Genomic DNA, 27,559 nt, shown 5'->3' with positions numbered 1-27,559 from the left:
GGCGCGGCGGATCGCGGGCGCCCCCTGCCGCTCGCCGTGTTCTTAACCTGTCGCCGTGGGTCGCTCTGGCGCCTGCCCGGAGTCCTAGCGAGGTTCGGGTGTGGGAGGTGGAGACTAAAATCTAGGGGCGTGCTGAAGGCCAAGTCTAGAGAAGATCAGCCCTTTATAAAGGGGTCCTGGGAAAAAGATGCAGAAACAGGGGGTCCCGGGGGTCCTAGTGTTGACTCTCCACCCTGGGTGGAGCCGAGGGAAGCTCCCAGGTGCACTCGGGCAAATCGGGATTAATCTAATCACAGGTGGTGCAACTGAATTGTAGTTTCTTTCGGAATAACTCCCAGGGTTCCTGATTTTTTTCCCTTTAAAACAACAGCAAAACGAGGGTTGAAGGAAAAGGAAGAGCTGGAAAGCTTTCCAAGAGAGGATCTGTTTCTGCAAAGGACCGCGTCTGCTGGCTTCGTCTTTGGGGCCTCTCCTAACGCTCCCCTAAGCCAGCAGCCTTTCCTCACGGAGTCCGCCTCGGAATAATGACTCAAATTCCACTAAGCTGGGGGCTGGGAGCCACGCACCGAGCCGGATTCTTCTCAACATTCCTGCACGCTGGGCGCGTTTGCAGACCTGGGGATGCTGGGGTCTAGCAGCGGCTAAGAGGCGAGGTGCAACCGACACCACCGCTCTTCCGCACCCCGCTCTTAGCGCCTGTGACTAAGTCCGGAGCAGAAGCCCGGGGCCTGAAAAGCACTTTGCAGGTAACGTCCCTTAACGATCTCCGGGAATGGCCAGACTGGGATCTGTCTCCACCCCGCTGTAGCTGCAGCGCTGAGCTTTGCAAGGCAAGTGGATCCCAGTCCAAAGTCGTCCACCGCCACCCTCAGTGGCTGACGTTAGGAAAACCCCCTTAACCTTTATGAGTCTCAGTTTGTTATGTCTGAAAAATGGGGATAAACCTAACTCGAGAAAGAATTGGAAAAAGAAGTTAGAGTGTTTTTAAGAATATGGCGTTCTGCCCAGCCTGGAGTGGGCATTCAATGCAGATTTGTTTTGTGTGAGGCAGATCATAAATGTAGTTTCTCACCATCTTCTTGTGCTTGGGGGGGGGGTTCATACTGGGTAAGCGCATAGCTGTAAGTGGTGACAAGGGCTGGTTGGCTAGATCCACATCAGCTGCTTAGAAGAAAATCCAACATGAAATCTTCCTGTGTTGTGTAACAGAGAATCAGAGGAGCCTTATAATGCACTTTCTGCAAGATTCTTTTTTTTTTTAAGATTTATTTATTTATTTGAAAGACAGAGTTAGAGAGAGGAGAGGCAGAGAGAGAGAGAGGTCTTCCATCCGATGGTTCACTCTCCAGATGGCCTCAATGGCCGGAGCTGCGCCAATCCAAAGCCAGGAGCCGGGAGCCTCTTCTGGGTCTCCCAAGCGGGTGCAGGGGCCCAAGGACTTGGGTCATCCTCCACTGCCTTCCCATAGCAGAGAGCTGGATGGGAAGAGGAGCAGCCAGGACTAGAACTGGCGCCTATATGGGACAGGCCAGGGTGTTAACCCACTGAGCCACAGCGCTGGCCCCATCTGCAAGATTCTTTTAAGGCTGTTTTCATCAGGTGATTAATAAGTCTCATTTGGTTAACAATGTTAAGTTTTTTCTGGGAAGGAAGGAAGAGTGGGAAAAGAAAGGGGAGAGGAAGAAAGAAAAGGAGGAAGTGAGGGAGTAAGAAATCCTGCAGAAATGCATCCTGCCTCCCAGACTGACATGAGTAGCCCTGCCTAGCAGCGACCCGGGAGCCCTATTTTGCCAAATCACTTCTTTCCACTATGTGGTATTCTGTAGTAGCACAGATGTTGTTGCGGTGGTAGAATTAAATACATGAGTTCCTCATTTCACAGAGCTTACTATTCAGCACTCACAAATAACCCAGGGCATGAACTGGTGTCAGTCAGGTGATGGCTTCTGACTCACAGAAAGCTTAATAAACGTAGGGGCACTTATTTGGCCTTGCAAACAGACCAATCAAAGACACGTTGGGAAAACTGGGGAAACTTGAAAAGAGCCCAGGCATATGGTAACAGTAAAAGGAAACCTGGGGCCAGTGCTGCAGTGCAGCAGGTAAAGCTGCTGCCTACAAGGCCAGCATCCCATACAGACACCAGTTCAAGTCCCTGCTGCTCCATTTCTGATCCAGCTCCCTGATAATGTGCCTGGGAAAGCAGTGGAAGATGGTCCAGGTGTTTGGCCCCTGCCACCCATGTGGGAGACTTGGAAGAAGCCCATGGTTTTGGCCTGGCCTCGAGAATGAACCAGCGGATGGAAGGCCTCTCCCTCTCTCAGTATCTCTGACTTTTAAATGAATAAATAAGTCTTTACAGAGAGAGAGAGAGAAAGTGAGAGACTCTGCTACACATTGCTAGCCCGGAAAAAGCAACAAACTCCAAATTACAAATTCAAAGTAGGTGTCCATTGAATGCAAGCCAAACTGTGTTAAATCAGGCACCATCTGTGTGGCTTATTTTGTTAGGTATGATATGGCATTATGGTTCTATAAAAATTGTCGGCCCTTTTGAAGTGATTTATATATGAAAATACATAAGTGTATAAATATCATGATGTCCAAGATTCACTTTAAAATATTTTAAGTAAAAGATAAATTAGCAGCTCATGTCAATAGCCTCAGGTGGTCACTGATGTCATACATGGGAGTGTTAATTGTTAAATTTATAACAGGAGTCACTGTGCTCTAACTTCCATGCAGGACCTTTGTCCTCCAAGAGTTGTATTATAATTATGTCTAAGTGCTTACAAAAGATGTATCATTTTGGGTGCTTCTTTAAAGTTAATTTTCTAAAAAAAATTGAAATTAACTTCAAGATGCAATGACTTTGAACAGTCCTTGTCTCAACTGTTGAGGTAGTTTTTTTGTGTGTGTGCAAATTATTGAATTGTTTACTTAGTATAGAGTTGGTCTTCTTTGCATAAATTTAATCAAAATGAATCTTAGTGGAGAATGGGACTGGGAATGGGAGAGGGAGGAGGGGGAGGGGTGGGAGTAGGAGTAGGAGGGCAGGTATGGTGGGAAGAATCACTATATTCCTAAAGTTATACTTATGAAATGCATGAATTTGTATTCCTTAAGTAAAAGGTTTCTTTGGGGGAAAAATAAAGACAAATTAAGCAAAGTTACCAAATTAATTGTAGATGATAGACATGTGGGGGGGTGTTACTCTATTTTTATGTATGGTTGGAAATGTTCAGTTTCATTTTTAAAATGTACAAGAGTAAGTGGTTACAGTTTCCCCATATAACCTTCAAATCTGCTTGTTTTTATTTGCAGCGGTGAGAATAAAATCCAAAAAGCCACATTTTCACCCCTTTCATGAATGCCCAAGAGTACTGAGCTTTTAGGAGCTACACAGTCAGCATGTAGCTTGGCTTCCCCTCGACTTAAAGAATCACAACACAGCTTTGGGTGGCTCATTATATTTTACAATTAATCAAATATACATTTAAGGCAAATGCAACAATTTTGAATTTTAAATTATGTATTCCATAAATACTATTGCAAAAAACAGGAATATAACTAAAAAAAAACTTCATATATTTTTTTCCTTTGTCTGAGCTCCCTGTAGGCAAAACAACCAAGAAAAGAATTTTCCATCTTCCAGTTCCCTATATCCTGCCCCAAAATGTACTGGAGTTGAGAGCCTCACCCAGGGCAGATGAAATCAGGGTCCTCCTTGCACCCACGCTCTGCGTGCTGGCCAGGCCAGTGCCGCCTGGATGACCAGGACAAGCAGCAGACAGTTCCCACTCCTTCGTACCCTGGCAGCCCCCAAATAGGTCCACTCACTGGCATCATGCTCTGTACCTGCTCCAAAGTCCACAATCTCCCGTGGGAGTGGCTTCCCCTTCTGACCTCCAATAGTCAGAAATCCTAGAGCCTCTCTAGCTACTACCACAGGTGTGCAGGCACATGGAGCCACAGCTCCTTAGTTCCTACCCCAGAAAATTAGATTTTTAAAAAGAAGACTTATTTAGGGGTCATTGTGGCACAACGGGTTAAGCCACTGCCTGTGATGCTGGCATCCCCTGTGAGCTCTCGTTCGAGTTCCAGCCGCCCCACTTCTAGCTCCCCATTAATGCATTCAAGGAAACCTGAGTGGAGTTCCTGGCTCCTGGCTTCAGCTTTGGCCCATGGGCCTTTGCATCCATTTGGGGAGTGCCCCAGTGGATGGAAGACCTCGCTAACTCTGGAAAGGTAGTTATCGAACATTTTGAGACACATGTTCTTTGTTCTCAGGAGGCTTCCAAAGTTCCGTTGACAAGCTAGAATTATGACTTAGAAAGACATTTTCAAATATACTCAGTCTTAAACCAACGTGTGGTGCTAAATTTCCAGCCTGACCACTAGAAAAGAATGAGGGCCCACAGCCAGGTGTCTGAGTAGGGTTCCAGCCAGAGTTTAACAGCTCTATGATGAAAAAGACTTAACAGATCAATAACTAATAGGATTGCAGGCGCCGCGGCTCAATAGGCTAATCTTCCACCTAGCGGCGCCGGCACACGGGGTTCTAGTCCCGGTCGGGGCGCCGGATTCTGTCCCGGTTGCCCCTCTTCCAGGCCAGCTCTCTGCTGTGGCCAGGGAGTGCAGTGGAGGATGGCCCAAGTGCTTGGGCCCTGCACCCCATGGGAGACCAGGAGAAGCACCTGGCTCCTGCCTTCGGATAGGCGCAGTGCGCTGGCCGCAGAGCACCAGCCGCGGCGGCCATTGGAGGGTGAACCAACGGCAAAGGAAGACCTTTCTCTCACTGTCCACTCTGCCTGTAAAAAAAACAAAAACAAAAACTAATAGGATTAATAACCAGCAGAGTTGTCAGAATTCTTAAGTCTTCTATTTTCCTATTACTCAAGAGGATATTTTTAATTGTATTTTATCTCTATAAATCAGACAAGTCATTCCCTTAATTATTCCTGGTGGTCCTGGCTCCAGTCAGAAATAGGAAACTTTCCAGTAACTGCTTAACATTTATGTCTTCATGTATTTATTTCACCACTGTGTTGTCATCATACCCTAAACTTCTGGAAGCTTTTCTGGCCAGTGTGGTCCATTTATTGGAGAACGTGTCTGATTGATGTCAGGTGGTCTGTCAGTCCCAGCTGTCTCATTCACTGCACATCTCAGCACCCAGAGCAGCACCCTGAGTGAAAGATGGCCTGGTAAGAGGTGTACCTGATACTGGTAGGTAAGAGAAGCATGAAAGAGCTATCCCGTATCTTTTTCTTCAGGCATGATGGATGGAAGGTTAAATACCCAGGGGTTTTCTCTTATCTGTATTTTCTAGTAATCTGCTTTAAATTTTAAAGAAGGAAAATGAAAATATACATGAGGGTTCTTCCAAAAGTTCATGGAAAAGTTTTACTGCACAAATAATTTTGAAATCCAGTCTTCAAAAGGCTCATTGAAAATGTGTATTTAAAAAAAGTGTGGCTTTCAAAGTCTGTTTTGAAGTACCTTTTATGATCTAAAGGAAAAATAGTAGTTACAGAGAAACCAGGTGATGCTATAAAACCACATCACCAGGGACAGGCACTGGGATGCAGCAGGATAAGCTGCCATTTGGGACATCTGCACCCCCTATTGAGTGCCAGCTGCAATCCTAACTGCTTCATTCCGAGCCAGCTCTCTGCTAACTTGCCTGGGAGGTCACTCACATGAGACCCTTTAGCTCCTGGCTCCTGTCTTTGACCTGGTCCTGCCTTGGCAGTTGCAGAACCGCACATGGATGATCTCTATCACTCTCTTTTCAAGTAATTCATTTTTAAGAAAAATTCACCAACAACATGCAGGTATTACATACCTCCAGCTGTGATACAGGACACACCATGTATGTAGTCAGTGCATTAGGAATCACTTTTTTTTTTTTTTTAAAGATTTGTTTACTTATTTGAAAGTCAGAGTTACACAGAGAGAGGAGGAGAGGCAGAGAGAGAGAGAGAGAAAGAGAGAGAGATGTTTTCCATCTGATGGTTCACTCCCCAATTGGCCACAACAGCCACAGCTGTGCAAATCCAAAAGCAGGAACCAGGAGCTTCTTCTGAGTCTCCCACATGAATGCAGGGACCCAAGGACTTGGGCCATCTTCTACTGCTTTCCCAGTCCATAGCAGAGAGCTTGATCAGAAGTGGAGTGCCCGGGACTTGAACCGGCACCCATATGGGAAGCAGGCGCTTCCAGCCAGGGTGTTAATCGCTGCGCCACAGCACCAGCCCCAGGAACCACACTTTTTTTTTTTTAATAATTTGTCTATAATCTTCAAAAATAGCTTCCAACTGCTAAATGTAGTGTGGGATCCTAAACTATATCCCATAACAGGGAAAATACTGCACGAGACATTGGGACAATGCATGAAATTCACTGGATGGTAGACTGAAATACTGTATCAATGTAACATTTCCTGTAGTGTGGTGATATAAGGACATAACTTTATTTGTAAGAAATACAGGGGCTTGCACTGTGGCGTAGCGGGTAAAGCTGCCACCTGCAGTGCCTGCATCCCATATTTGGCGCTGGTTCAAGACCTATCTGCTCCATTTCTGATCCAGCTGTCTGCTATGGCCTGGGAGAGCAGTGGACGGCGTAGCGGGTAAAGCTGCCACCTGCAGTGCCTGCATCCCATATTTGGCGCTGGTTCAAGACCTATCTGCTCCATTTCTGATCCAGCTGTCTGCTATGGCCTGGGAGAGCAGTGGACAATGGCCCAAGTCCTTGGGCCCCTGCACCCACATGGGAGACCTGGAAGAAGCTCCTAGCTCTTGGCTTCAGATCAGCCCAGCTCTTGACATTGTGGCCATCTGGGGAGTGAACCAGTGGATGGAAGACCTCTCTCTCTCTTACTCTCTAACTTTCAAATAAATAAATTAAAAAAAAAATACATACTTAAGTAGTAAGGGAAAAAAGGGGCATAAAGTATATAATCTGTTTCACATCATTTAGAAAAGTGTGTATATGTGTGCCTAGATACAAAAAGGAGAGAAAGCCCACAAATATAGCAAAAACGTTAAAGACCAATGAATCTGGGTTAGACTATATAAGAGTTCTTGGTACTGTTCTTGTAATTTTTCTGAAAGAATGAAATTATTTCAAAGCTAAAGAAAGGAGCCGGAGCCGCGGCTCACTAGGCTAATCCTCCGCCTTGCGGCGCCGGCACACCAGGTTCTAGTCCCGGTCGGGGTGCCGGATTCTGTCCTGGTTGCCCCTCTTCCAGGCCAGCTCTCTGCTGTGGCCAGGGTGTGCAGTGGAGGATGGCCCAAATACTTGGGCCCTGCACCCCATGGGAGACCAGGAGAAGCACCTGGCTCCTGCCTTAGGATCAGCGTGGTGCGCCAGCCACGGCGTGCCGGCCGCGGCGGCCATTGGAGGGTGAACCAACAGCAAAGGAAGACCTTTCTCTCTGTCTCTCTATCTACTCTGCCTGTCAAAAAAAAAAAAAAAAAGAAAGAAAAAAAGAAAAGAAAGGAATCAGCCAAAACCAGCTATCCTTATGACAAAATCAATACACACACTTCTCAATTACATATTTTAATAACATATGCCTTTTTTTAAGGGTGTCTTTAAAAGCTTTATTTTTTTTTAACTTTTATTTGAACATATGCCTTTTAGAAATAAGATGACCCTTAGCTTATCAGGTTCAAGTTCTCCTTATTTAAAGGACACACACACACATACACACACACTCTGAAAGTGTGACGTTGCAAACTGTAGGCAAAGTCCCATTTCAGTTCATGTAAACAACCCAACAGGGGTGTAAAGTGATTTTTACGTATCTTCTAAATTAGCAAATCTTTCTTTCTTAAATAAGTTTTCATATAAAGTCAAGTCCTCGCGACTTAAAGATGGTTTTACAGTCTTTAGTGATTTTAGAAAATGCTCCTGTTTCACCGTGGTTGCTTCCAGTCCATCTTCTTGCAGAGCAAGCAAGGCAGCCTAGGAGGGACAAGCAATAAGACAACATTTAATTGGCTTCATATTTTTTTTAAGGTAACATGGCCATACTATAAAATTTGAATCCAAAATCTCAGTTTCATTTTTAGGATTCCAATATTTATGTCACTAAAAACATTAAGCTAACAAATTTAAAATGATTAAAAATACATGTAGCATAGACTGTAATTTCTTCTCCATTTAAACTTTAGCCTTAAATGGGAAAAGAGCCAAGTTGCAGAATAATAAATATACTACAAGTCCATATATATTTTTGAAAATGAGACCATATCTTCTTGGTCTTGGAGTAGTAAGAGTTTCTAAACAGCACTGATCATAAATTTAAGGAAAAAGATCAAACACATATTCTAGGACTTTGCCATTCTCATAGCTATGAAATAGATATAAATACACATGTGCATCTAGAGACATGTAATAAAGGAGAAATCCAAATGCTCAAAAGGAAAACAATGAATAAATATAAATAAAATGCAGAGTAATGGGACCCGTGCTGTGGCACAGTGGTTAAAGTGGCTGCCTGCAGTGCCAGGATCCCATATGGGTGCTGGTTTGAGTCCTGGCAGCTCCACTTCTGATCCAGCTCTCTGCTATGGCCTGGGAAAGCAGTGGAGGATGGCCCACATTCTTGGGCCCCTGCATCCACATGGGAGACCCGGAAGAAGCTCCTGGCTCTTGGCTTTGGATTGGCGCAGCTGCGGCCGTTGCAGCCAATGGGGAATGAACCAACAGATGGAAGACCTCTCTTTTTCTCTCTCTGCCTCTCCTCTCTCTGGGTAACTCTGACTTTCAAATAAATAAATAAGTCTTTAAAAAAATAAATGCAGAGTATTAATATACTAGAATATTATAAAGCAGTAGAGAAAACTATGGCTACATACAAAATCATGGATGAATTTCAAAAACACAGTCTTGAGTTAAAGGAGCAGACAGAAATAACATGCACCGTCTAGTGTCATCTGTGTGCAGATCAAAGGCAGGCGACACTGATCTCCAGTGCTGGAGACCGGGACAGCAGACCACTTCTGCGAGCAGGCAGGTGACAGATGAACGGAGAACAAAGGAACGTTCAGGGAACTGACAGTGTTCAGTTGGTGGTTAGAATAAAAGTGTGTTCGCTTTATGTCAATAACTATATCCTTTTGATCTGTGCTTTATAAAATGTTATATTTAGGGGCCGGTGTTGTGGCGTAGCGGGTAAAGCTGACGCCTGCCATGCCAGCATCATATATGGGCACTGGTTCAAGTCCCACTTCTGATCTAGCTCCCTGCTAATGCACCTGGGAAAGCAGCAGAGGATGGTCCAAGTCTTTGGGCCCCTGCACCAGCATGGGAGATCTGGAAGAAGCTCCTAGCTTCAGATCAGCCCAGCTCTGGCTGTTGCAGCCATTTGGGGAGTGAACCATCGGTTGGAAGACCACTCTCTCTCTTTCTCTTTGTAACTCTGCCTTTCAAATAAATAAATAAATCTTTTACAAAAAGTTATATTTAGCCTAAGTTTATGGGAGAAGAAAAGCCTATAATGGTTTCTTTTGCCCTCAAAAATAAAACCTAATTGCTTTCAAGTACTTACAAGGACCTGTGAGATCTGGCCATTGTCTACTTCATCAGCTCCATTTTTTGCCATTCTCCATTCTAAGATTCAAGAGTGTCACATCCTCTCCTACTGCCAACCCTCTGCACACTGTATTCCCTCCCTTAGCTGTTGAACTCCCTAATCATGCTGCTAATTTCCTCACTCAGAAAGCCTTCCCTGGTCCCCAAGTCTGGGCTGGTATTCCTCTAGGTACAGCAGCACCCTAAACTTCCCCAATGCACTACACGGTCACTACTGCCAGTCCAGTATGATGATCTGCCTCTGCACGGCCCCACCTCCAGCCTGTGAGCCCTGTAAGGGAAGGGGCTGCATCTGTGCCTCACATGGCGTGCACCCACCACTTAGAAGTCTCAGAAAACACTGCCAAGTGGATGAATGCAGGAATAGAAGAAGGAATGTTTTCAACTACAGATTTCTTCACCAATTAACTTACTTCTCTGCAGAGGTTTCTCAGGTCAGCTCCAGAGAAAAAACAGGTTTCTGCTGCTAGGTTTTCTAAGGAAACATCAGACCCTATTGGCATACTTTTTGTACAGATTTCTAAAATAGAAAGCCTGCCCTGCAAGAAAATCAAACACAATATGTTTATAACTTTATAGCATTTATGTTTGACACCATAATGTATTAAAACATTTTTACTTTGAGTTTTCTATCATAGTATAGTACAGAGAAAGTACAGATATATATTTGAGATTCCAATTAAAAACATCAATCACTTCTTGCTTCTGAAGGGTAAGAAAGATTAAATCATCCACAGCCTGCATGGCGATAGTAAAAATAATTAATGACATCATGAGAAATTCCAATGCTTTTTTTTTTTTTAAGATTTATTTATTTATTTGAAAGTCACAGTTACAGAGAGAGAGAGAGAGAGAGAGGTCTTCCATCCACTGGTTCACTCCTCAGTTGGCTGCAATGGCCGGAGCTGAGCCAATCCAGCTCAGCAAGGTTTGGCTTGGAGCCAAGAGTAAGGAACCAAGGAATAAGGAGCCAAGAGCCTCTTCTGGGTCTTCCACGCGAGTGCAGGGGCCCAAGGACTTGGGCCATCTTCTATTGCTTTCCCAGGCCAAAGCAGAGAGCTGGATCAGAAGTGGAACAGCCAGGACTCGAACCGGCGCCCATATGGGATGCTGGCACTGCAGGAGGCAGCTTTACCCACTACACCACAGCACTGGCCCCTCCAATACTTTTATAATTTGTGTTTTAAAATAGCCAACAGTAGATATATCTCCTTAAGAGATAAGATGAATCTCTCCTATGGATACAAATAATCCTTTATACATAGTTTAAGAAGCAAATACATAAGTTATCAGATATAGTTTCAAAGTATAATAAACATTTGTTTCATCACTTCAAAACTAACAAAAGCCCAAGGAAGGAAAAAATTCAGGAGCCAGCATAGTGGCAGAGCATTACGCCTCCATTTGTAATGCCAGCATCGCCAGTCAGAGTGCCAGTTCAAGTCCTGGCTACTCTGATTCTGATCCAGCTTCCTGCTAATGGTCCTGGGGAGGCAGTGGTAGATGGTCAAAGTACTTGGGCCCCACCACCATGTGAGAGACCAGGATGGATTTCATGACTCCTGGCTTTGACTTGGCCCAGACCAGGCCACTGTGGCCATCTGGGGAGTGAACCAGTGAATGGAAGATCTGTCTCTCCCTGTGTCACACTCTGTCTTTCAAATAAACAAGTAAATAAACCTTTAGGGTCCAGCATTGTGGTACAGCGGGTTAAAGCTGCTGCTGGGGCTAGCACTGTGCACAGTGGGTTAAAGCCCTAACCCGAAGCGCCAGCATCCTATATAGGCGCCGGTTCTAGTTCCAGCGGCTCCTCTTCCAATCCAGCTCTCTGCTATGGCCTGGGAAAGCAGTAGAAGATGGTCCAAGTCCTTGGGCCCCTGTACCCAAGTGGGAGACTAGGAAGAAGCTCCTGGCTCCTGGCTTTGGATCAGTGCAGCTCCGGCCATTGCGGCCAATTGGAGAGTGAACCAGCAGATGGAAGACCTCTCTCAGTAACTCTTTCAAATAAATAAAATAAATCTAAAAAAAAAAAAAAAAAAAAAAAAAGCTGCTGCCTTCCATGTCAGCATGGTATCCCATATGAATACTGGTCAAGTCCCAGCTGCTCTGCTTCTGATCCAACTCCCTGCTAATGTACCTGGGACAGCAGCAGAAGATGGTAAGAGTGCTTAGGCCCCAGCACTTACGTGGGAGACCCAGATGGAGTTTCAGGCTCTTGGCTTCAGCCTCACCCAGACCCAGCTTTGCAGCCATTTAGAGAGTGAATCAGTGGATGAAAGATCCCTTTCTCTCCCTCTCTCTCTGTAACTCAAATAAAAATCCATTCTCTGGGCCTTATCACCCGCTGTGTCTGTGAAGGGCACAGAATGTACTGCCTGCCTAGGAACACCCAGCATATTCTCTGTGACCTCAGGTCTCCCCTCTGGAAGACGAGGATGCTGACGCAGATAATCTCCAGAACCCTGTCAGCTCTCTGACACTTGAGGATTCCTCCACTGCAGCTGCAAAACAACGCGGGGCAGGCTCCACAACCCTGCAATAACCACCCTACTTTTAGGCTTGCTTGTTTCTCTGAGAAGGGCCAGCGTGTCCAGCAAAAGCAGATCAAGAAGATGATTCCACAACGGGCCAGCTGGCAAGGAAGTATGAAACCCACAGCCCGTGTGGAACTCAAGTCTGCCAATGTCCCTGTGGACACCCTGTTAAGAATGCTCACGCAGCGGCCAGTACTGTGGGCAAAGCTGCTGCCTCCAGTGCCGGCATCCCATATGGGTGCCGGTTTGAGACCCGGCTGCTCCACTTCTAATCCAGATCTCTGCTACGGCCTGGAAAAGCAGTGGAAGATGGCCCAAGTCCTTGGACCCCTGCATCTGCATGGGAGACCAGGAGGAAGCTCCTGGCTCCTGGCTTTGGAGCAGCACAGCTCTGGCCTTTGCGGCCTTCTGGGGCCATCTCTTTGCCTCTGCTTCTCTGTAATTCTGCCTCTCAAATAAATAAATTAATTAAAAAAAAATGCTCATGCAGAGTAAACATGTCCATGATTACCTTTTGATCTGGAGGTGGAATATAGATAATCTTATCAAGTCTTCCAGGACGGAGCAAGGCATCATCTAACACATCGGGTCTATTTGTTGCTGCAACAATCATCACATGTCGATTAAAAACTTCTTGAAACTCTAATGGAAAACACAATACAAAGAAATGTCAATAAGTTTATTATATTCTTTTTCTTAATAATGATTTATTTACTTGAAAGGCAGAATTATACATGATGCACACACACACACACACACATATAGAGACAATCTTCTACTTGTTGGTTCACTTCCCAAATGGCTACAATGGCCAGGCTGAAGCCAGGACATTGGAACTCCATCTGGGTCTCCCATATTGGTACAGGGGCCCAAGAACTCAGACTATCTTCCTCTGCTTTCCCAGGCACATTAACCAGGAGCTAGATTGGAAGGGAAGCAGGCAGAAATTGAACCATCACTCACACAGGATACCTGCATTGCAAGTGGAAGTTTAACACACTAAGACATGTCAATACCTCAATTTCTTTTAAAAGTTGTTAAGTCAGAACGTCTGCCCATTTGTTTATAAATAAATAGGGATATCCTTTTCTTGGGACCAGAATTCTTATACCCTCTCTCTATACCAACTCCTCAATATCCAAGTATCCCGGAAACCAAGCAGTAATCCAAGAGCTGTCTGCGAGCATGGTGAAAGGAGCAGCTAATCCTGAGAAACATTTCTCCATGAGAGGACCGTGGACAACCTGACACTACACAGCACACCTCTCAGGGGACCTGAATGTACCTGAGCCTCACAATTTGAGTGCACTAAGTCTAGGACTAACCAGTAGAGACATACATGTAGCCATGAAAAGTGTTAGCTATCCTATCCCTGAAGAGGGAGCTTTACCATCTTTTCCACAGGCAGAAATATGGGTAATTAACCAGTTACAGGTGTGCAAATCCTGGATGGAAATAAGGAATGTCTAAAAGCTAACAGGGCAAGGCATTCAAAGCCATCTGCTGTATAATCAAATCAATCTCTGATGCTGCAATCCTTCATAGTAGTGACTTCCCTATACCTGAAGGGCTTTCAGCAGAGGCAAGGTGAGTCTCTGCTAGAAGTCACTGTAGAAGGACCGCCAGCGTGATGAGATGTGACGAGGTAATTTCTGATTCTAATGGCTATGTTCCATGAAACAATTTTTCAAATGGCTAACAGGTAAGAGAGGAATAAAAGAAAAACTATCTAATTGTCTATCAAGGATAACTGAAGGATACCAAACTCTACATGGAGACTTGGAAAGAGAGGGAAAAGGGTTCCAAAGGTCATTTTAACTCCTTTTATAGCCAAGGAAACCCATTTCTCAATACAATTACTAAGGTTATTGTAATCAATAACCTGTTTTACTTTACGTACAACTTTTTAGAAAGAGATAAACGCAGAAATAATTTCCCTTCTCCATTAGCTGTATTTCTCACACCAAGGAAAGATAAAATTCATATTCATACATATCTAAGGTTACCTCACCTTTCCTAAACAAAGAACATTATCTATCAGCTCTGTGTAAACCCCACAGAGTCAAAGAGAAATTACATTAAGTTCTTCTTCCAGCACAGGAAAAGGAACAGCACATAGGCATTCTACTTAATGTTGGTCTAGGCTTTTTGGGAATATTCTAGCTAATAAATACCTCTTCGTTTTTTTCAGCTCCTTGTATTTACCCTGTTGACTTGATTTACTTCCTCTTCTTTCTATCGTCTTAAGTCCAACACCATCTAATTCATTCAGGAGAACAGAAAGAACTCGCTCTTGAACACTGCATTCTGTTTTGCTGACTGAGCGCGATCCCAAGATGGAATCAATTTCATCCAAAAACACAATTGCTGGAGTATTTGCTCTTGCTTGTCTAAACACCTTTTATTAGGAAAAAGACATGAAGAAGCTTCAGCTATACGTCAGTCAGATGAATGTATGTCCTCTGCGTTGCTATTTGTAATTTCTTAAATGTAAAAAGAAAGACTCTAAATGTTTAAAACTTGGTGAATTAATAAAAATTAATAAAATTATAAAAGTTAATAAAACAACAATGGAGTATCATGTAGTAAACATTTTCCAATAGTATTAGGTATTATGGAATTTCAAAAGTGGCTATTTTAAGTTTAAACAGCAGGATAAAACTATAGATAAATGAGCAATCTTCAAAAAACTTCATGGACAATGCATACTGTAAAAATACTATGCATGGATTTCAGAATATTCTTTGCACCACACTAAATTTATCTTTCAATTCCATTTTCCACAAACTATTTTCTAAATTATCTGTTAACAAGCATACATAACTTCTATAATTGGGAAATAAACTAGTGATTTTTTTTTTAAATAAGCTGATCTATAAGGCATGAAATAAAATCAAAAGTAAATCTATAAACGTGACAATAGGTCTGATCTGATTTCATCATCATTTAAAAAAAATCATCTATTATTTTTCACTTAATGTTTCTGTGTGGGAGCAAACTGTTGAAATACTTACTTAAGGTATGCTAGGCTGATCTTCTGTATATTAAGATAATCGAAAATGAATCTTGACGTGAATGGAGGGGGAGAGGGAGTGGGAAGGGGGGGGTTGTGGGTGGGAGGGACGGTATGGGGGGGGAAGCCATTGTAACACATGAGTCGTACTTTGGAAATTTATATTCATTAAATAAAAGATAAAAAAAAAAAAAAAAAAAAGTAAATCTAAATACACAGAGAAGTAAACAAACCTGGGACAAGATTTTTTCTGAATCTCCAACAAAGGGTGAAAAGAGATCAGCTCCACTCACTGAAACGAAAGAGCAGTGACAGCTGGTGGCCAGGGCCCTCACCAGGGTGGTTTTGGCACAGCCTGGGGGACCATAGAGGAGAACTCCTTTTGGTTGTGTCAGACCCATCCTAATAAACTCCTGAGGGAATTTCAGAGGCCACTCGATGCTCTGTAAGTAGGCAAGGAGAGAAGAGTTGTTTCAATAAGACAATGATTCACAGAATCCATCTGTTCATTCGACAATTCTCAGCCTCTCCTCCACATAGCAGCTGGGTACCTTAGAACCCAAGTCAGGTTACATCATTCCTGCTGAAAACTCTTCATTAACTTCCCTTCACAACCAGAACCAAACCCCAATACATATTCCCTACTCACCACAGTTTAGAGGCTTTATGCAATCTGACTGTCTTCTAAGCTTGTGGCTTGTTCCCATTGCAGGGCCATCACCTGCTTTTCTCCCTCCACCTGAACTTCGCCCCTAAATCTCTGCAGCTGTTCTGCATCACTCAGGCCTCAGTTCAAATGTCATTTTCTCAGGAGGTACTCACAGCACCCTACTTAAAATAGAACCTCCTCTTCCTAGTCACTCTCTATGTCACCACCCTTTTTTTTTTTTTTTTTTTTTTTTGACAGGCAGAGTGGACAGTGAGACAGTGAGACAGAGAGACAGAGAGAAAGGTCTTCCTTTTGCCGTTGGTTCACCCTCCAATGGCCGCTGAGGCCGGCACGCTGCGGCCAGTGCACCACACTGATCTGAAGGCAGGAGCCAGGTGCTTATCCTGGTCTCCCGCGGGGTGCAGGGCCCAAGCACTTGGGCCATCCTCCACTGCACTCCCTGGCCACAGCAGAGAGCTGGCCTGGAAGAGGGGCAACCGGTTAAGAATCCGGCGCCCCGACCGGGACTAGAGGCCGGAGTGCCAGTGCCGCAGGTGGAGGATTAGCCTATTGAGCCGTGGCGCCGGCCACCACCCATCTTATATCTTTTTTTTTTTTCAATTTTTTTAAAGATTTATTTATTTATTTGAAAGTCAGAGTTACACAGAGAGAGGAGAGGCAGAGAGAGGGAGAGGTTCCATCCAAAGGTTCATTCCCCAATTGGCTGCAATGGCCAGAGCTGCGCCGATCCGAAGCCAGAAGCCAGGAGCTTCTTCTGGGTCTCCCACATGGGTGCAGGAGCCCAAGGACTTGGGCCATCTTCTATTGCTTTTCCAGCAGAGAGCTGGATCGGAAGTGGAGCAGCTAGGTCTTAAATCAGCGTCCATATGGGATGCCAGCACTTCAAGCCAGGGCATTAGGCCCCTTTTTCCAAGATCTAAAAAATTTATTTGAGGCTGGCACCGTGGCTCACTTGGCTAATCCTCCGCCTGCGGCACTGGCACCCCAGGTTCTAGTCCCAGTTGGGGCGCCGGATTCTGTCCCGGTTGCTCCTCTTCCAGTCCAGATCTCTGCTGTGGCCTGGGAAGGCAGTGGAGGATGGCCCAAGGTCTTGGGCCCTGTACCCCATGGGAGACCAGGAGGAAGCACCTGGCTCCTGGCTTTGGATCGGCGCAGCATGCCAGCCGTAACGGCCATTTGGGGGGTGTGTCTCTCTCACTGTCTAACTGTGCCTGTCAAAAAAAAAAAAATTTGAAAGAGTTACAGGGTGGGGATGGGGGCGGGGGGACAGAGAGATTTTCCAGCCATTGGCTCACTCCCCAGATGGCTACAACAGCCAGCACTGGGCCAGGCTGAAGCCAGGAACCAGGAGCTTCTTCTGGGTCTCTCATATGGGTACAGGGGCTCAAATATATGGGCCATCTTCCTCTTTTTCCAGGCCATTCACAGGGAACTGGGTTGAAGATAGAGCAGCCAGGATACAAATCAACACCCATACGGGATGTCAGCATTGCAGGCAGCAGCTTTACCCGCTACACCACAACACCAGCCCCCATCTTACACTTTTGGAGCACTTGTTGATTTTCCTATTACTCTTTTTTCCATGTTGGATCTGTCATTCTTCTCTTGCTAAAATGTAAGCAAATTTCAGCACTAAATCTCCTGCATCTAGAATGGTACCAGTCCAAAGTAGGTACTTAGTAAACTTCAACTAACTAGTAAATGAGTCCTCATGACCTCCAACACAAATAGTTTTATTATAATTTTATAAATGCCGAAACTCAGGTATAGAAACATTAAGTGGCTTGCCCAAATCTTTTTGCTGGTGAGATGACAGAAACCAGCTCTACAGAATTTATTTATTACCTCTTCATGAAAAAAGGTTAAGACAAGACCCTGTACCTAGGCTAATCCTATTACAATGAGGGAGAGAGCCTTGTAAACAGCCGGGCCAGAAAACAGCATTCATAGAAGAGAAAGAATACCGATGCATGAGACTGATGTATTCCAATGGTGAGCAGGAACTGTGGCGAGGCTAGAGGAAACAAGGAGCAAGGGAGTTGATGTAGGGGTAGGAGCCAGATCACAACAGCCCTTGAAAGTCTTAGTCAACAGTGAGGAAGCCATGTGGGAAATGGATGGAAAGACAATGAGACCTGAGGTAAGGAATGCACTTAGACATCTCTTACAATTTGTCTCACGCATCTTGTGAAGATTCAATGAGTCAACAAATATATGTTAAACAATCAGGGCACATAACAAATGTTCTTATCCATGGGTTTAAAGATTCCAGGGTTCACTGGAAATAAAGATCATGGTTAAGATGACTAAATTATAATTGATATTTACAAATCAGTCATTTGTGCCTGTCGTTAGAAACCCAGCTCCTTAGGGCAGGAACATAGTAGGTAAACCAGCAAAATCAATTTCTGAAGATGCAGTACAGCTGAGAGGATGTGGCGGGGTGTATACCTCAACACCCACAGAGAAAACCACTACCAGGTGGCTCTCTAGGCCATGCTGCCTGTTCATTACGATGCTGTGCCTCACCAATCCCTGTACTGCCGCCATCACATGTCTTCTAGATCACAGGTCAACGCAACTAAGACCCTGTATCTGTACAGTCCACAAACTAAGAATGGTTTTTAAATGTTTCAGTGCTTGGAAAAAAATCAAAATAACATTTTGTAAAATGTAAGGCTTATGATTTCAGTGTCCATAAATAAAATATTATCAGGATACAATTAATCTCTCAGTATCACCCTCGGAGGACTGGATACCAAAATCCATGGATACTCAAATCGCTTACATAAATTGGTGTAATATTTGTATATAATGTACACATAACTTCCTGTATACTTGAAATCATCTTTAGATTACTTGTAATATCTAATACAATGCTACAAAACCAAATGTGTACTACATAGAAGTATATGTAAAATATAAAAATATATACACACACAGATGCAATTCCTTGCCTTTCCTAAATATTTTTCGTCAGTTGGCTGAATCCAACAACACAGAAGCCACAGCTAAGGAAGGCGGACTCTCAGTTCTGTATTGCCTCAGCTCTCCAAGTACCAATGGCAAAGCTGAATGGCTACAATAGCGAATGTGTGGCCCACAAAGTTTACTTTTACTACCTGGCTCTTTACAGAAAATCTGTTAACCCATTCTAGATTATAAACTCTTAAAAGCAAAAACAAAGAGGGTCGAAGCAGGAAAGTACGAAAAATAGTTCTGATGTCTACAGAAGTCCAGTTACATAAAGAATGAAAAGTGATCGCTGGATTTAGCTGCTGGGATTGTAGTAGTGATGCGGCAAGAGCAGTGTTAGTGCAATTTGCTTTCATCCTAATTGCATCATGTTCATGCACAGAACACGAATGTGTAATATTTTAACAGTTTAAGTCTAAGCAAATCAGCTAAATACCTGTTTTAACTTCAGTTTTACATCTTCAAGGCCACCAATCTGCTCCCAGCCAACAGGCTTGATGTCCATCAGTCCAATGACACTTCGAAATGATGAGGGCTGAATCTTTTTAAAAGCTTCAAGGAAGTCTGCTTCATCAATCACTGGATTGTTCTGGTTCTGAAGAAGTAAAACCAAAAGAGCAAGAACAAACCAAAAATTAGGTCGACCTTTCTGTGACATAAAGCACAACTACTTTTTTAAGATCTTCTTGTCAAATGTCTAGGATATTTCAGTATGCATTATGACAATGTCCTTCTAAAAAGATAAGCAAAGGGAACCCACCATACCTATCAGCTTCATTTTCCTCTTTTCCCTTATCTTAGAATTTTTCCATGTCAACTAATATAATTCCACATCACTTACTTTGACAACTGCCTGACACACTTCTGTATAAATGTTCCATAATTAAACTACCTTTTTCTGACAAACATTACATTATTTCCAGTCTTTTGTTATTTAACATACTAAACACAAAACTAACTCAAAGCTCTTGTGCTCACATGCAAGTATTTTCTATAACCATGTCCTCAAAGTAGAATTACCAGGCTCAGGAGTACACATACTCACAATTCGGACAGCTATTGCCAGCAGTCCTCAAAGAAGTTGCATCAATTTACTCTCCTCCAATAATACAAAGTTGCTGTCTCCCCACAAATCACCAAACTTCCACATTTCTGCCAATGTGACAGGAAGAAATGATCCTCATTACTGTGTTAATTACATTTCTTCAGTTCAGACTCAGATGGAGGGAATGAAGAAATAAGAGAAACACCTGTTGTGGCCATCCCTGTAAAGGCTGTTTTGGGCAAGATTTGGATGGTATATCTAGAGGAATGAAGTTTGGTGAGAACCAGGATATTTGTAGTCTCCCAGTGCCTCCTCACGGATTCCTTACAAGTGGCAGAGGGAAGAGCTGTAGTTACACAGTAGAAAAACTGGACACTGCCTTAAGTGGGTTGACCAAAATGAGCATCAATGAGGAGCTGATGGACATCTTGTGTCCCCACATGTGATAATCTAATGACACAATATGGGTTATGGAGTATTCTCAACAGGGATGTGTAACTGGAATCTGACCATTCTATAAAATAACTGGCCTGCCTGCATTAATTATATCAATGTCAAATGTCTCACACAAAAAAGTTCAAATTTTTAAAAACATTCAAAACTAAATGTATCCACATATACTCACAGAGACAGAAAGAGGGAGAGAAATGAGGAAGATGAATGTTATTTGGCAAAATGTTAAAAAATCAGTGAATTTGCATAATTTCCTGCAATTAATTTGTAATTCTCTCATAAGTTTTAAATTATTTCAAAATCAAAAGTTAAACACTGGAAGAATAATTTTTAAAGGAATTAAGGTTGAAGACCTTTTGTATTTACTGGCATTCCTTTTATCAGCAAATACCTGTTCTCTTGTATCTTTTCTGATTTAAGAGTTCTTCCAATATCAAGGAAACTGAGCTAAAGCACTTTCTTACTCTTGTCTCTGTTTATAGCATGGTTTTGCCATCCTCAAATGGTCAACTAAACAAATCATTTCCTTTCAGGATATCAGATTTTATGTTATGCATAGACAGGTCACCCTCAGGGTCAGTGTAGCAAAGCAGGTTAAGCTGCAGCCTGCGATGTTGGCATCCCATATGGGCAGGCTGCTCCACTTCTAATCTGACTCCCTGCCAATGGCTGGGAAAAGCAGCGGAGAGCAGACCTGCAACCCATGTGAGAGACCCAGAAAAAGCCCCTGGTTTTGGCCTGGCTCAGCCATATCTGTTGTGGCCATTTGGGGAATGAACCAGTGGATGGCAGATCTCCCTCTCTATATGTAACTCTACCTTTCAAATAAATAAAGAGATCTAAAGAAAAACAGGAAAAAAAAAGGTCATCTTCACTCTAACATTATACTATCATCATTCTAGTGAGGCAAATTTTTTTGTTAGTTAAAAAGTCCTTACATTTTTATTTAAAGTATCTGTATTATATTTATTAAATTACTTTCCCTTTCATATATAAAATTCTCAAGCTATAACTGTCCACAAATTCAGTAACAAGCTATCTTACCCTATTTATGTGAGATTAGTATGTGAATACACTCATACATGTATTCAGCTATTCTGAACACGCTAACTATTATAATCTGGGAGGTGCAGTTTCAGGCAATGTTTATTTTTTCTGTCATTTTCTATCTTGTTTGATTTCTTGTAAAGGACACTATTCTGTAATTTTTAAAAATAGCTTTTTAACTGGTTGGCACTATTAGGGGTTGGGTATGCAAATACTAACTTTTAGGGAATATCAACATTGGAAAATCCCATTTATGGTTCAAGATGTACATGATTTCACTTGGTTCTAATAACCCTTCCAGGAATGTAAATTCTTTCCCCTCTGTCTATCAAACTACATTTTTAATCCCTTAATAGGAACACTTCATAAAAAGTTCAATGAACTTTCATGAATCCCTTGTCTGCTATGGCACACAGAGAGGTAGCAACAGCCCCTCAGCTGCCTGGTGGAGCCAGTACCTTCCCAGATGTCTCTGCCCTTCTTCCTTCCACTCCCCGGGAATTGTTTCTGAACCCAGCCACACCTGTAGTAGTGATCCCTGGGTAGGCCCATCCTGCAGTAGCAGTGGACTGCAGCAGCTCAAGAGGCCACCTAGACCAGAGGTGCTGAAAGTTAAACCTGCACCTCAAAGCAGAGGGAAGCCTGAATATAAATCTCCTTATTCATCCCCGGTACTCTCAGCCTCTCCCTAAGAGACATCCATTTTCACACCTTCACACACAGGGCAGACAACAACGAAAACATCAAGCAGCTTTGGTTCATGTAATTCCTGCCCACCTTCAGAGTGAGCACACACAAAAAAGGCAAAGGATGTGGTGGAGGGTGAGAATTATTTAGGTAAAAAAAGGTTTTTCAAAATTTAGAATGAAAAACCATCCTTTCATAGTTTAAAATCAAAGGACAATTTTGATGTTACAATTCAGATTAAAGACTTTGCTCCAGAATCCTTAGCCTGTTGAAATGAACAGTTTTTTGGGATTCAGAATTACCAATGACTAAATGGATAGTATATATCTACCATAGCATCTTAAGTATTCAGAATTACTTATTATATACCAATGACTAAATTTTCCCATCAATAGTGTCGGATAATATATATATATATATTATATATATTTTATTTTAAGATTCTATTTATTTTATTTGAGAGGTAGAGTTACAGACAGTGGGAGAGAGAGACAGAAAAAGGTCTTCCTTCTGTTGGTTCACTCCCCAAATGGCTGCAATGGCTGAAGCTGTGCCAATCTGAAGCCAGGCCGGCACTGCTGCCTGCCATTTCCAGAAATCAAAGGAAACAAACTGAATTCACTAACATCTTTAAAATCCTTCTACAATTATTTTATTATAAATACGTTCTTTTGGAATAAACAAATATCGCATTCAAGACTACCTGTCAATCTGCTCTAAAGTAATAAACAAGGGAAAATGGAACCAGGAACCTTGTAGAAGCAGACAAACAGCAAAGACACCTGCATGCCATGCACAGTGCCTTCCCCCTAAAACGCCAGGCGCTTCTTCCCAGTCTCCCACGTGGGTGCAGGGGCCCAAGGACTTGGGCCATCTTCTACTGCTTTCCCAGGCCATAGCAGAGAGCTGGATAGGAAGTGGAGCAGCTGGGATTAGAACTGGTGCCCATATGGGATGCCGGCGCCACAGATGGAAGATTAACGTACTACGCCACAGCGCTGGCCCTGGTAATATATATCATAATATCAAGTATTTTTAAGAAGAGTAGTCATTGGCCAGCGCCACGGCTCACTAGGCTAATCCTCCGCCTTGCGGCACCGGCACACCGGGTTCTAGTCCTGGTCGGGGCAACGGATTCTGTCCCGGTTGCCCCTCTTCCAGGCCAGCTCTCTGCTGTGGCCAGGGAGTGCAATGGAGGATGGCCCAAGTCCTTGGGCCCTGCACCCTCATGGGAGACCAGGAGAAGCACCTGGCTCCTGCCATCAATCGGTGCAGTGTGCCGGCTGCAGCGCACCGGCCATTGGAGGTTGAACCAACGGAAAAGGAAGACCTTTCTCTCTGTCTCTCTCTCTCACTGTCCACTCAAAAAAAAAAAAAAAAAAAAAGAAGAGCAGTCACAAAGTGAAGACCTAAATGTCAGAGATAAATTTAAATAAAATTCCCAGTGCCCAGTGTTTCCCCCTCACAATATCTCTCCCACAAGATAGATATTAATAACACAAGAAAAAAATAGTATTTTTTCTCCTTGACAGTGGAGAAACCTCAGACACTGCCCTAATGAGGAAATCAAAGTTCACTTCACCAGTGATAAGACAGAAAGCACAGGTGCTGCTGATAGATGCAATGACAAAACACAGGATCAGTTCTGCGAACTCCTGCCAAAAATGTACAACCTGAGCTGAACCATAGGGAAACATTGGTCAAACCAAAACTGGTTTTTTAACCCCCAAATTAATTTGTTCCATTCATGACAAGCGTCGGGTAGCTGGCCGCTGACGGCTACTCCTCACCTTCTCACCGTGAAGGGCGGCGTGCATGGCAGCCTCCCTACAGAGGGCGGTCAGGTCCGCGCCCACGTAGCCCACCGTCATTTCTGCCAGGAGCCCCAAGTCAACCTCACTGCAGACGGGCATCTTAGAGGTAAGCACTTGCAGAATCGCCTTTCTTTGTTTGAGTGTGGGAGTCCCAATGACAATCTGTAGGCAAAGCCAAACAAAAAATCTTAGTTTACAGTTTAAAAAAAATGTTTTTTTATCCTCACAAATGAGTACAATAATTTAGCAAATGACTGTGTCACTACTGTCATTTTTTTTTAAATAAAATGTTATTTATTTATTTGAAAGGCAGAGTTACAGAGAAGCAGAGGCAGAGAGAGAGAGAGAGAAAGGTCTTCCATCTGCTGATTCCCTCTCCAGATGGCTGAGCTGATCTGAAGCCAGAAGCCAGGAGCCAGGAGCCAGGAAGCTTCTTCCAGGTCTCTCACACAGGTGCAGGAGCCCAAGGACTTAGACCATCTTCTGCTTTCCCAGGTCACAGCAGAGAGCTGGATCGGAAGTGCAGCAGCCAGGACTCGAACCGGCACCCACAGGGGATGCCAGCACTGCAGGTGGTGGCTTTACCAACTATGCCACATCGCTGGGCCCCGAGTGCTACATACTTTTAAGCATATCCTAAGACTCTAGAATAGCAAACCTGAGAATCTGGTCCCTGCTCTGTGAAGCTCCATAGGAGATGGGTACCAGATGATGCAAGGAAGAAATTCACTCCATTCCCCAATAGGTTCACCAAAAAGTGTGCAACTATCACCTCTCTTTAGAATCCCATCACAAAATGCAAATACTTAATCACTAAATTTCAAACTTTTCTTTAGAAATAGAAAATTTAGGATCCATTTATAAAATAGGAAGGCTTTGAATACTGAACCTTCCTGGGAACTTAGGGAGTAACTGTGGATACTTTCCCAACTGGGATCAACTGAACAACAGGGTTAAAGTGTTCTTCCATTCAACAATCTTGGCCCACGCTACGGTCAATATCTATAATTTCTGCAAGCATTACTTTCAACTGCATCTGACACAGCTTGGAGGTGTAAGTCACTCCTTGCCAATCAACAAGCTCTGTTTTAGCTACAAAACTACATCTTGGACATCCTCCAGAGGGAAATATGGGTTTTTGATATCATAGCTGTTACCTATCAACCAGTGGCTACCGATTATTTGGAACTTGTTGACCGTTATGCTCAAACTCTGCTGCCAATTTTACAATGCTCATTTCAGACCGGTTCTACCAGACTCCAATTCAAGGGCCATGGATGATCACATTCAGCTTCTCCTTTTTTTTTAACACGGTCTGGTTAACCACAGTGACTTCAACTTCCCTTTCAGCTCTTGGTGTACATACTCAAAACATCAAGCAAAATGCAAGATGTGAGAGGAGTTCATTGCAATATACTGGACTCTATTTGGCTGAATTTATGTGACACACCTGCTTGGGAAATAATGTGTTCGATTCTCTTCTGCTGCATATATAAGAACCATTTCCTGTTAGGTAATGTGATGTTTTGACTTTGGGTTTAGTATGGTTTAGTACAAATACCCAGGGACAAACTCTTCGACTGAATACCTCTAAGAGACAAATCGTTCAACTGACCCCTCAACAGTGAGACAGGATGTTGATATCCTCACAGGCAATGAATAAATCCACAAGAGAAATACCCACTTTAGTGCTTCTTCTGCCTTCCCCTTTTTTAGTTCAACACGCTTCTTCAGACTACGCAGCTACTTTTAAAATTCTCACTCCAAATCTCTGAGTTTAAAATCCTGAAAGCAGACCAAGTTCCCTCATATATTAACATTGCTATTACAGTATACTACTCATTAGCAGGATCTGCTCAACAAAACGAATTCCCTAACGGCAATTTGACCCTCGGAACAGGAGCTGGTCACTGACCACACACGGACAAAGTAGTGGTCTCTGTATTACAAAAAGCCCTAGTCCAGCCTCACTGACTCCCAGACCTACAATGCCTCAGGGCAGCCAACCAGGGCCAGCAGAGGCCACGGTTCCAGGCCCAGTGATGGCACGCGGGAACAACTCACTTCTCGGTCAAATCTCCCGGGTCTGCGCAGCGCTGGGTCTAGGGCGTCCGGCCGGTTGGTGGCTCCCACAACCACGACCTCGCGGTCCCCACTCATGCCGTCCAGCAGCGTCAACACTTGGGCCACCACGCGGCTCTCAGGGGCTCGGTGCAGACCTCCCCGCCGGGGGCACAGGGCGTCCACCTCGTCCAGGAAGAGGACACTCGGCCCGCGGCGGGCCAGCTCCCGCGCGCGCTGGAACACCCGCCGCACGTTCTCCTCGGTCTCCCCAGGCCGGGAGCCCTGCAGCGCCGGGGCACTCACGGCCAGCAGCTCTGCGCCCGCCTCCCGGGCCACGGCACGCACGAGCTGCGTCTTGCCCACCCCGGGCGGGCCTGCGAGGAGCACCCCGCGGGGCACGGCTAGGCCCAGCGCGGCCAGGGCGCTGGGGTAGCGCAGCGGCAGCAGCAGCAGCTCCCGCAGCGAGTCGGCCGCCTCCGAGAGGCCTCCCAGAGGCACCTCGGCCTTGGGCTCTGCCTTCGACCGGGGCTCCGCGCTGAGACTGATGCAGGTGCGAGGAGTCACCAGCCCGGCCGGATCCGGGTTAGGGCTCCCGCCGACGATGTGCAGGGCTGCCACAGGGCCGGGTGCGCCCGGTGGAGCGGCCACCACATGGCCTAGAGAGACAGGGCGGTTCCTCAGCAGCTCGTGCGCCGCCTCCAGCACTGCAGCTTCATCGTGGGCGCCGGGCGCGCCCGCCGGCTCTCGCAACACCGGCCACAGGGTGAGGCGCCGTAGGGGCGGACAGGGCACAAGGCGGAGGCGGCTCAGGCTGAGGCTCCCCCGGGACCCCGGCGCCCTTACCGCCGCCCCGGGGCTCGCGCACCGCAGGTCCAGCTGCACAAAGCCATCCGCTCGGTCCCGCCGCGGCCAGGCAGTGCAGAGGCAGGAGCCGCCGTCGGGCAGCGAGATCTTCACCGCTGAACCTAAGTGCGCGCCCAAAGTGCGGAGGGCTGCCGGGCCGAGACGGCAGCGTTGGGTACCCCTATCTCTAGCGTCTACGGGTAGCAGCTGTAAGAGCGGCTCTTTGGTACAGGCACCCGAGTCCGTGGACATTGCACGCGAAAAGAACGAGTCTCAGAAAATTGGGGCAGGAATTCCACCCGGGCGGGAAAGGCCGGAACACCCCGCTCCTGGACCGGAAGCTGGTGGCGCGCACGCGCAAGGGGAGACGTTTTGTTGCCAGGTGCTGAGTGAAGGCCGGAAGGGCCAATTGGAAAGCTAGTAGACGCTCGAGTGAAGTTTTGGGGTCTACTTTGGTGATGCAGAGCGGCTCCTCCCAGAGCTGTGTGGATGTGGTCTTCGTTATAGGTGGCTGGGAGGTAGCGTACACTAACTTCAGTAGGATATTAGCATGTACTTTGTTACAAACACTGTGGGCATCATCGCATTGCATACCCTTTTCATGGCCTTCTGTCTGGAGCGTTCCCACCGCTGCTGGTGTAATATCCGCCTAGGGACTGCTGTTTTGTGAAGAAATTCCTACTATCCCCCGGGGTGCAGTATTTTTGGGTGCTGAGGGTCTCATGTCTTAGGTGAGCTGCAGTAACAGAATACTCCTGTCTTCCGTGACCGGGATTTCAACCTTTCTGGGAGATCCAGGCACAGCTT

The 27,559-nt window shown here is 44.9% G+C and overlaps 2 protein-coding genes across 7 annotated transcripts in view; one reads left to right on the top strand and one right to left on the bottom strand.

Annotated features, from left to right (window-relative positions):
* Positions 1 to 7,584: 7,584 nt before the first annotated feature.
* Positions 7,585 to 27,093, bottom strand: AFG2B (AAA ATPase AFG2B). Of its 5 annotated transcripts, none has more exons than XR_007910436.3 (8): positions 25,910 to 27,092; positions 23,822 to 24,007; positions 19,236 to 19,394; positions 15,387 to 15,596; positions 14,315 to 14,538; positions 12,652 to 12,782; positions 10,020 to 10,145; positions 7,585 to 7,974 (listed from the first exon to the last, which is right to left on the bottom strand). XR_007910436.3 is itself a non-coding variant. In XM_008269066.5 (8 exons), the coding sequence occupies exons 1-8, from the start codon at positions 27,002 to 27,004 to the stop codon at positions 7,807 to 7,809; spliced, it is 2,268 nt and encodes a 755-aa protein (XP_008267288.2). In that variant the 5' UTR covers positions 27,005 to 27,090; the 3' UTR covers positions 7,585 to 7,806. The 5 variants fall into 5 exon arrangements, 3 of the variants coding, with proteins under 3 accessions (XP_008267288.2, XP_089166387.1, XP_089166386.1); XM_008269066.5 differs by having other exon boundaries at positions 14,346 to 14,538; positions 25,910 to 27,090; XM_089310261.1 differs by having other exon boundaries at positions 14,346 to 14,538; positions 26,753 to 27,089.
* Positions 27,089 to 27,559, top strand: part of GATM (glycine amidinotransferase) — a 49,809-nt gene continuing 49,338 nt past the window's right edge. For both annotated transcript variants that reach the window (XM_089310263.1, XM_089310262.1), the window contains exon 1: positions 27,089 to 27,270. The gene's annotated coding sequence lies outside the window, so the exon portion shown is untranslated. The remainder of the gene's footprint in view (positions 27,271 to 27,559) is intronic.

Source organism: Oryctolagus cuniculus, chromosome 12, assembly GCF_051225735.1.
Source record: "Oryctolagus cuniculus isolate XC-2025 breed Fujian yellow rabbit chromosome 12, ASM5122573v1, whole genome shotgun sequence".
NCBI lineage: Eukaryota > Metazoa > Chordata > Mammalia > Lagomorpha > Leporidae > Oryctolagus > Oryctolagus cuniculus.
The sequence above is the reverse complement of the archived record's forward strand: the minus strand, read 5'-3'. Positions and strand labels throughout refer to the sequence as shown.

Bases quoted from the DNA above. Each gene is read 5' to 3' on its own strand.
- AFG2B (XM_008269066.5), bottom strand. From the start codon at position 27,004: ATGTCCACGGACTCGGGTGCCTGTACCAAAGAGCCGCTCTTACAGCTG. The intron at 15,597-19,235 runs GTATTTAGCTGA...GCCTACTTACAG, and splicing joins TAAAACTGAAGTTAAAACAG to AGCATCGAGTGGCCTCTGAA. The intron at 12,783-14,345 runs GTAAATACAAGG...GTTTTCCATTAG, and splicing joins AAGTAAATCAAGTCAACAGG to AGTTTCAAGAAGTTTTTAAT.